Source organism: Anolis carolinensis, unplaced genomic scaffold (genome assembly GCF_035594765.1).
Source record: "Anolis carolinensis isolate JA03-04 unplaced genomic scaffold, rAnoCar3.1.pri scaffold_12, whole genome shotgun sequence".
Lineage (NCBI taxonomy): Eukaryota > Metazoa > Chordata > Lepidosauria > Squamata > Dactyloidae > Anolis > Anolis carolinensis.
The window spans coordinates 1,464,654-1,475,216 of NW_026943823.1; the positions used below are offsets into that span (position 1 = coordinate 1,464,654).

Consider the following 10,563-nt stretch of genomic DNA (forward strand, 5'->3'; position numbering starts at 1 on the left):
TATATGTATGATTATTAATATTTTAGAAAATATGCTCCCCTGCATTATATTATATTTATCATTATATTTATATTTATGATATTTATTATATCTATTGTTATTGTTGTTGTAGTAGAAGAGAAGCTTCCCCTGAAGTAGATTATATTTATTATTATATTTTTATTATAATTAATATACATTATATATTATATGTATTATTATATTTATTGTTATATTTATTATTGTTGTTATTATTGTTGTAGAAGAGAAGCTTCCCCGCAGTATTATATTATATTTATTATTATATTTTTATTATAATTAATATACATTATATATTATACTAGCTGTGCCCGGCCACGCGTTGCTGTGGCAAAGTGGTGGTGGTATTGGTTAAAAATTGTTGTGTAATTTTTATTTGACGTTATTTGCATTTTTTTAAATTAATTTTATTGTAAGTTATATTTTTATTTATTATATTTTATTATTTTCTTGTATTGTTTTTAGTTATTTTCTGTTATTATAGTATTTTATTGTATTAATGTTTTAGTGTTTTTTATTATTTTTATTGGGTTGCTAGGAGACCAAGTTGGAGGAGCTTAGCCTTCTAACTGGCAGCAATTGGATAAAAACAATTATTCATCTCTCTCTAATTAGGACTTTATTGTTCTTTTCTTTTTGTTTTATCAACCTAGAGGCGTGGATGATGGGTTGTGTTGTCAAATTTCGAGGTTGGTGGGCCTGTAGTTTTGTTGTTTTGTGGGTTGCCGTGATGCCATCACTCTTTTATATATATAGATGTATCATTATATTTATTGTTATATTTATTATTATTGCTATTATTGCTATTGTAGAAGAGAAGCTTCCCCCACAGTATTATATTATATTTATTATTATAATTGTATTATAATAATTAATATATATCATATATATTATTATATTTATTGTTATATTTATTATTATTGTTATTATTGTTGTTGTAGAAGAGAAGCTTCCCCTGCAGTATTGTATGTATTATATATATTATATTATATTATAATTAATATATTATATATATTATATGTATCATTATATTTATTGTTATATTTATTATTATTGCTATTATTGTTGTTGTAGAAGAGAAGCTTCCCCCGCAGTATTATATTATATGTATTATATTTATTTATTATATTTTTATTATAATTAATATATTCTATATATTATATGTATTATTAGATTTATAGTTATATTTATTATTATTGCTGTTATTGTTGTTATAGAAGGGAAGCTTCCCCCGCAGTATTATATTATATTATTATATTTTTATTATAATTATATATATTATATGTATTACTATATTTATTGTTATATTTTTTATTATTGTTGTTGTTGTTGTTGTTGTAGAAGGGAAGCTTCCCCTGCAGTATTATATTATATTTATTATTATATTCTTATTATAATTAATATATTATATATGTTATATGTATTATTATATTTATAGTTATATTTATTATTATTATTGCTATTATTGTTGTTATAGAAGAGAAGCTACCCCTGCAGTATTATATCATATGTATTATATTTATTATTATATTTTTATTATAATTAATATATTGCTATATTTATAAATATGTTATAATTATTATTATTGTTATTATTGTTGTTGTTGTAGAAGAGAAGCTTCCCCTGCAGTATTATATCATATTTATTGTTATATTTATTATTATTGTTATTATTGTTGTTGTAGAAGAGAAGCTTCCCCTGCAGTATTATATCATATTTATTGTTATATTTATTATTATTGTTATTATTGTTGTTGTTGTCGAAGAGAAGCTTCCCCTGCAGTATTATATCATATTTATTGTTATATTTATTATTATTGTTATTATTGTTGTTGTTGTCGAAGAGAAGCTTCCCCTGCAGTATTATATCATATTTATTGTTATATTTATTATTATTGTTATTATTGTTGTTGTTGTCGAAGAGAAGCTTCCCCTGCAGTATTATATCATATTTATTGTTATATTTATTATTATTGTTATTATTGTTGTTGTTGTCGAAGAGAAGCTTCCCCTGCAGTATTATATCATATTTATTGTTATATTTATTATTATTGTTATTATTGTTGTTGTTGTCGAAGAGAAGCTTCCCCTGCAGTATTATATCATATTTATTGTTATATTTATTATTATTGTTATTATTGTTGTTGTTGTAGAAGAGAAGCTTCCCCTGCAGTATTATATCATATTTATTGTTATATTTATTATTATTGTTATTATTGTTGTTGTTGTCGAAGAGAAGCTTCCCCTGCAGTATTATATCATATTTATTGTTATATTTATTATTATTGTTATTATTGTTGTTGTTGTCGAAGAGAAGCTTCCCCTGCAGTATTATATCATATTTATTGTTATATTTATTATTATTGTTATTATTGTTGTTGTCGAAGAGAAGCTTCCCCTGCAGTATTAAATGCCATGACTATTATGGTTCCTCCCTCCTTCCACTCCCCCCTTTATTCGCCCGCGACTTGGTATCGCCCAGAGCGGATGACGTCACCGCTTCGAGCGCTGTCGCTCAAGGCCTGCGGAAGCCCCGCCCCTTTGTGTCCTTCCCGCGATGTGATTCGTTGCCCGCTCGCCCCGCCTCTTGCCTGTTTATTTCCCCGTCGGCGCCTGCCTCTCCCCCGCTTGGCGAGAGCAGTGGTTCGGTCCGGCTTGGGAGGAGCAGGCGCGGCGGGCGCGACCACTTCGGGATTAGGGGCGCCGCTGCCGGAGCGCCAGTGTCGCGGCGAGGAGCCGAGCGAGCGGAGTGTGAGCGACGCCTGGCCGAGAGCCCGCCATGTCCACGCCCGCCCGGAGGCGCCTCATGCGGGACTTCAAGCGGTCAGCGCGGGGCCGGGGCGGCGGGTGGGACGGGATGGGAAGGCCGGGACGGAGGGAGGGAAAGGCGGGCAGGCCGCGCGCGGAAGAAGGAGACGCGCTGAGGAGAGACAACATGGCGGACGGAGGGAGAGCGCTGCGCCAACTGCGCAGCCCCGCCGCCGCGCTCCTGGCGTAAGGCGCGCCCGGCAGCCAATGGGGAGCCGGACAGCAAGGGGGCTTACGCACTTGGCGCACACTCCGCCGAGAACCAGGCCTTGCCAAGGAGACACTTCTGATATAATTAAAATACGGTAGAGTCTCGCTTATCCAACGTAAACGGGCCGGCAGAATGTTGGATAAGCGAGTATGTTGGATAATAAGGAGGCATTAAGGAAAAGCCTATTAAACATCAAATTAGGTTATGATTTTACAAATGAAGCACCAAAACATCATGTTAGACAACAAATTTGGCAGAAAAAGTAGTTAAGTATGCAGTAATGCTATGTAGTAATTACTGTATTTATGAATTTAGCACCAAAATATCACGATATATTGAAAACATTGACTACAAAAATGCGTTGGATAATCCAGAACGTTGGATAAGCGAGTGTTGGATAAGTGAGACTCTACTGTATTAAAATACAGTAGAGTCTCGCTTATCCAACGTAAATGGGCCGGCAGAACGTTGGATAAGCGAATATGCTGGATAATAAGGAGAGATTAAGGAAAAGCCTATTAAACATCAAAATAGGTTATGATTTTACAAATGAAGCACCAAAACATCATGTTGCACAACAAATTTGACAGAAAAAGTAGTTCATTACACATTAATGCTATGTAGTAATTACTGTATTTACGAATTTAGCACCAAAATATCACAAATCATTGAAAACATTGACTACAAAAATGCGTTGGATAATCCAGAATGTTGGATAAATGAGACTACTGTATTACTCAGTGTCGTCTCGTATTATATTATTCTGAGAGTCAGACACTTATTATTAGGAGACTCTTGTATTATATCATCATCATTATTATTATTATTATTATATTAGAGTCTTCTTGTATTATATTATTATTAGAGTCAGACACTTCTTATATTATAATATTATTAGGAAACTTACAATCATTATATGATTATATTACTCAGAGTCGTCTTGTATTATATTATTATGAGGACTCTTTTATTATATCATTACTATTATTATATGTTTATATTACTCAGTGTCTTCTTGTGTTATATTATTAGAGTCAGACTCTTCTTATTAGGAGACTCTTGTATTATATCACTATTATTATATTAGAGTCTTCTTGTATTATATTATTATGAGAGTCACACTTCTTATATTATTATTATTATTAGGAAACTTTTATTGTAATCATTATTATTATATGATTATATTACTCAGAGACCTCTTGTATTATATTATTATGAGAGTCAGACACTTCTTATAATATTATTATTAGGAAACTTATTGTAATCGTTGTTATTATTATATGATTATATTACTCAGAGTCTTCTTGTATTATATTATGAGAGTCAGACATTTCTTCTTATTATTATTATTGTTATTTATTTTAGCAGACTTTCCTTTCTAGGCCTTGGATACTGTGTGATCCTGATTATGGCATTGAATGTTTGCCTTTCATATGTATGTGAACCACTTTGGGGAGAGAGGGCGGTCTAGAAATGAATTTTATTTATTTAGAACTAAGAGTTTTTTATAATTAAATTATAGTATAATTATATTATACTATGTAATAATTATTTATTTTAGCAGCCTTTCCTTTCTAGGCTTTGGAGAGGAGAGTCTTTTTTCATATATCATTAATATTATTATTTATTTCCTTTTTGTTTAAAGGCTGCAGGAAGACCCTCCAGCTGGAGTTAGCGGCGCCCCTTCGGAGAATAACATCATGGTCTGGAATGCCGTCATTTTCGGGTGAGGAAAAGGCCTACATTAGGCAAACACTGGTCTAATAAGAGACGATTTCAAACCAGGAACAGAAAATTTCAAATTTTGTTTCATAGTGTAGTTAATAATCCAGTGAAGAAAATTCTTCTGTAAATACCATCATTGGGAGTTGCCTCCTGCCTTTGCTGACCATGCAGTTATGCCAGGAAGGTGCCTTTGTTTTGGACCACAGTCTTGAAGGAAGGGGTCATTATCACATGCGCAGAGGCCATTTTCCTTTTCCCATAAGCAGTTATGAAAAGCATGCCCTGTGGCTTGCTAGGAGTACAAATTATAATAACACTATGTAACAACATTTGAAAAATGTTTTGTTCCTGGTTTGAAAGTGTTACTTCCTGTTTAATTGTGCAGTCCTGACTTGGAAAGTAGTTGTTCTCCGACAGGAACTTTGTTTTTGTAGCTGCCACAAACTCAGTTGGATTGGTTGAGAAACTATTGGAGAACTAGAGCAAAATGTGAATCTTTTATTATAATTTTCTCACAGAATGCTCAATCCAAAACAACATTGAAAGTGTTCTTCAAATACTGTTGGGTCTGAAACTACAACAAAGAACGGACCGCTTGCTCTTCTTTGACTATGTTTCGCAGGGAAGTTTCAGTCATGTGCAGTAGTTCCTCTGTCGTTGCCATTCATCTCTTACCACTCTCGGCTTATACTGGAATATATATGGTATTTACTATAGTTATAACGAGGTGTAGAAATGTTGAGGCTGCTTGGGTTTAAAGCCCTTGCTAATTCTGAAACCTGCTTGTGTGTTGGGAGTGCATATGATTGAGCTGCGTGTCGTTTTGCAAAAGCTGATGATGTGTTCAACCGTTAACTGACTGTAGCCAAAGACATGTGGGGTGTTGACATGCGCTTTCTTCTTTCAGGCCGGAGGGAACCCCATTCGAAGATGGTAAGCATGAATTCTATGCTATAGATGTGACTTATGTGTGAATCTCACCTCAATTAGCCTTTCATGAATCTGGGTAGCATAGAAACAGGGAACCACAATTTGTGTCCCCTTTGCCTCAGAGAAAGAAGATGTTCAGTGTCTTTAAATCGTGTTAAATTGAACTTTGAATTAGTGAATAAACTTCATATTTTTTGGAATACTTGGTCAGGCAATTTATGGAATAACCTAGTTACTACGCACTTTACTTCGACCCCCTTTTATTACTTTGTCCCTTGGTGGTGAAATTGATATGGTTTTAAAACTTCTTATCTTGTTTTATGTATTTATGTATAATTGTGCTTGAATTCGGTTTTGGTTTTATTCTGTTCTTTTATTGTTTGGTTTTATATTTTAACATGTTTATACTTTGTCTTTTCTGGGCTTGGCCCCATGTTGGCTGCCCCGAGTCCCTTTGGGGAGATGGTGGCAAGATACAAAAATCAAGTATTATTATTATTATTAGTATTATTATTACTGTAGGAAGTGTGCTTCTCATCACCAGGCTTCAGAAATGTGCAGGAGAACTGGGCCAGTTACATAGGACTTTGCTCCTTCCATTAATTCCTTCCTTATTGCCCGTGGCCAGAGCTTTTGTGCATGTTTTAGTCACCTCTTTTTCTGTTTGCATCGTGATAGCCTTCTTTAAATCCCTAGCTCTGTTGTATATTTATGAACCCAGTATTTACGAACCCTACTCCTTGCCTGTTGATCTGATCCCAACCTGTGTGTCGTCCAGTGTCCTCCTTTCTCTTTTTTCTCTCCTTCCCTCTCAAAGCTTTCCTGCTCCTCCAGGATTCTTTCCACCTAGCTGAATTTTAGGACTCCTTGCATAATGATCTCTAGCTTCAAACCCTTTAATTATTATTACATAACGGAGTGGTGGGCTATCCCTCGTTTCTCTTGCAAGCCAGGCAAATGGTTGGGTCTTAATTGAGATTGCTCTCAGTGGGGGAAGGGGGACGTTTGGGTCGCTCCATGACCGAGATACTTAGAGCCTGCCTCTGTCGATTGCAGGAACGTTCAAGCTTACCATAGAATTCACAGAAGAATATCCAAACAAGCCGCCTACTGTTAGATTTGTGTCTAAAATGTTTCATCCGAATGGTACGTACACCTCTCCAAAACAGCAGTCAATTTATGCAGCGGTGGTGGTGATAGCAGTCTAGTTGTGGATTATATCTATTTGCAAAAAACGTGGCCACAATCAGTGTTTTTAATAGTTCTTAATAATGTGCCATTTATGTGTTTTTAATAGTTCTTAATAATGCCTGTGTTTTTAATAGTTCTTAATAATGTGCCATTCATGTTGGATAACTGTGTATGTCCTCATTATGAAGCTCAGTTGCAAAGATCTTTGCAAGGAATTGTGTCCCTGCTGCTTAATCCTGGTTTGAAATAGCCATGCAGTGACTGTCTTCCTAATCATAGTTGTGAAGTCATAAGGGACGAAGCGGCAGTGGGACCAAGTGGGGTTGGAAGGCTACCAGGCAAGGGTGTTTTGTGCAGTGAAGCCCATTCATAATCTCTTTTTGCAGTCTATGCAGATGGTAGTATATGTCTGGATATCCTTCAGAATCGTTGGAGTCCTACCTATGATGTGTCTTCCATCCTAACATCGATACAGGTAACAACTTCACCTGGTTTTGTATACGTTTCTGGCCAAAACAGCAGTCACTCTTAGCCGTGAGCAGAGTGGGCTCTACCGTTATTTCTTCTTGGGCAGTGTTTTTAATTTCTTCTAGATAGTTTATCATATGATCTTGAATTACTTACATGGAATGGAATGTGTTTTTTGGACAGTCTCGGCTTCCACTCCGGGGGGGGGGGGGGGGGGGGGAGGTAGGATTAAAAAATAAATATTTTCTGGCCCATTGTTTTTTAATTCAGTGTGATTTATAAGATGCAAGAAGGCGCACATCCAAATTGCCCTTGTATTCTAGTATTATATAGCTGCAAGTTTTGGTCTCAAGTGCAGCAGTCAGGATATGCAATCCAAAAATCCTTTTTTGGTGGCTATCAAAGTTCAGCATTTCTACTGTATGGAGATCAATGTACTTTACTTCTTTCTTGAGCAAGATTTGCCGGTGCCTTCTGGCAAAATGGGTGGTATTCCAGGGAGGAAGGGTTCCTCTGTAATAGGAAACTCAAAGACAGTTATTGCTTGAATATGTTTTAATGTATTATATGTTTTATGATTTTATGTTTATATGTTTTAAATGTATTTGTGTGATTGTATTTTATTGTGTATTGCTGGGCTTCGTCCCCATGTGAGCCTCCCCGAGCCCCTTCAGGGAGATGGGGCAGGATATAAGAATAAAGTTATTTATTATTAATTGTTGTATTCTCAAATGCTTTCATGGCTGGAATCACTGGATTGCAGTGAGTTTTCAGGGCTGTATGGCAGTGTTATTTATTACTGTATATATTGTATATATATGTATATGTGTACATATATATAATAATGTACATGCATGTAATCTATAATAAAATATATGTATATACAATATATTATTATAGCATAATATTAGCATTATATATTGTTCTATTGACACAGGAGACATGGTGGCCCCAGAATGGCAGTTAGTCCTAACCTTGTGTAGTAATCTCGTTAACCTGCACACCTACGGTGCAATAAGGGTCTTTGGACTATAATAAAATGTTGTTGTTTACTAGCTTCATGAATAGTCAAAGGCCTGGATTCTGTTTTCAATGCAGTGCCATAGTGGAAAAGAGTGGATGTTGTCCTTGACATTGAGGCAGCTGAATGAAGGGTTTACAAGGGGGGTGTCCTGGGAAATGCGTTCCCGGGAGCGTCCGTTTTTCTTCCCGAAGCCTGATCTCACCCTTTATTCCCCTGACAGTCTTTATTGGACGAGCCCAACCCAAACAGCCCAGCCAACAGCCAGGCCGCCCAGCTATACCAAGAGAACAAGCGGGAGTACGAGAAACGGGTGTCCGCGATAGTCGAACAGAGTTGGCGCGACTGTTGACCCTGGATGATGCAAAATGAACACTCTGAGGGGGAAAAAAAATACATGTATGAAGTGTCTGACTCATCCTCCTCTTCCTCCTCGCATCACTGCATTCCTCCCTATTTTGAGAGCAAAAATAGCTGTTGTGCTGTCGTCGCCGCCCGCCGCCGCCCTTTGCTGACGCTTCTCTCTCTGTCTCTGCGTCTGTCTGTCCTCGGACACCGTGGAGAGCGCACCCCCTCCTCCCCGCCCCCTCTTCCAGGTCAAAATGTACTGTACGCGGGTTACTTGTAACAGAGTTGCTGAGGCTGTCGTGGTCTTCCCACCTCCGGCCTTCTTCAGGGCAGCGTCGTGCATTCCTGTCGTGCGCACTTAAGCTTTTAATCGTAATTGTGTTCTACACAGTGATGCTGCTTACGTGTAGCTTGGTTTCAAAACAACAAAGAGAGAGATGTTCACACACACAATATACGTTTTTAACGATGACTTGAATGCGGATCTGTCCAGGCTGGTCATTTAACTGCTGGTATTAATTTCTCACGGCATCTGTAAATACCGCGCAAAAGATTCCCGCCCGTTCTCATCCTTCCTCCGTTTCTATTCATCCGTGTGGCGAAACATATTCTCAATGGAGGAAATGAGGGTGTGAGGAGGGGAAAAGGAGGGCCTCGTGCGGAGCCTTTCTGAGTGTAACACAACCACACACTCAAGGCGAAACGCTCTGTATCCTTTCTGTAGGACCGTTTTTGGCTATCAGGATGGCTTAGTGGAGCGGATACATTAAGAGAAGGGATTGGGATTGTTGCTTGGCTTGATAGTAAACCATAGGGGAGCGGGATCGCTTTGCAAACATCTTTTTTGATTTTAGGATTTTTAATGCCTACCTGTTACAGAAGATGATGATCACCAGATGCCACTGCTTTTATGTTCTGTTGGGAGAAGTGAAGAAAGATCTCTTGCATGCCTCCTTTTCCCTTCCCTCGGTTTGACAAAACCAATCCCACCTTTGCAGAAACATTTTTTTGTGTGTGCGTGTGCGTAAAGCTCAGTTTGTACATTTCGGATACCTTGAAGCAGCAGTTTGGGAGGAGGCTGGCCGATCCGTGCGTTTTGTCTGCTCTTCCAGTGTCTTCTGTGTATACATTGATCTGTTGAGTACAACTTTGCACAAGTAACCCCTGTAAGAAACTGTACATTTTTCAATTACTTGTAAATAAATGTGTAACCTTAAGTGCTTCTTTGTCGAGAGAGGGAGGGGGAAGGCATGTGCAAGTGCTCTTTCTAACATATTGCCCAGGGAATACATACATGTACATACATACATATTTTAATCTTCAAATGCAGGTCGCTTTCTATCACCTTGTGCAAAAAAACGAGTGCCTGGCTCTATGCTCTATATCATGTCCATTGATTTAATAACATTATATACATGGGTATATAATGCAGGAGGGGAAAATTGTGGCATTCCCAATAAAAATAAATTTCTGAAGGATTCTACCAGAAACAGAATAAAAACTAAACATACCCTCTGCCTTTCCTTGGAGCTAGCGAGGCAGTCTCTTTCTCTCAGGCTTCTGCTGCAGAATAGTTTATGCCGTATTCTCTCTCCGTAATACAGTTTTGGACCTATTTTGGTCATCTGGGTGTTTGAGACCAACTCCAAATTGTCAGAAATTTAAGGAACTGAAGCCTGAAACACCTGGAGAGCAAAAGGTTGGGGCAGAAGACCTGGACAGACTGTTAACCAAGCCGATTCCAAGTTTGTAGAATCAGGGAGATGGAGACCGGGTATAAATAGTTTAATTTATTTTTCCATCCTCTGATGTATACCATCACTGCACCATCCTAAAGGAATGAG

The 10,563-nt window shown here is 37.2% G+C and overlaps 1 protein-coding gene across 1 annotated transcript; it reads left to right on the top strand.

Moving 5' to 3' along the window:
- The first annotated feature begins 2,658 nt into the window (after positions 1-2,658).
- ube2a (ubiquitin conjugating enzyme E2 A) lies at positions 2,659-9,936 on the top strand. The gene is made up of 6 exons (XM_062963977.1): positions 2,659-2,840; positions 4,682-4,762; positions 5,669-5,694; positions 6,748-6,837; positions 7,269-7,357; positions 8,595-9,936. Exons 1-6 carry the CDS (start codon positions 2,797-2,799, stop codon positions 8,721-8,723), a joined length of 459 nt encoding a protein of 152 aa, XP_062820047.1. The 5' UTR covers positions 2,659-2,796; the 3' UTR covers positions 8,724-9,936.
- The last annotated feature ends 627 nt before the right edge of the window (positions 9,937-10,563 follow it).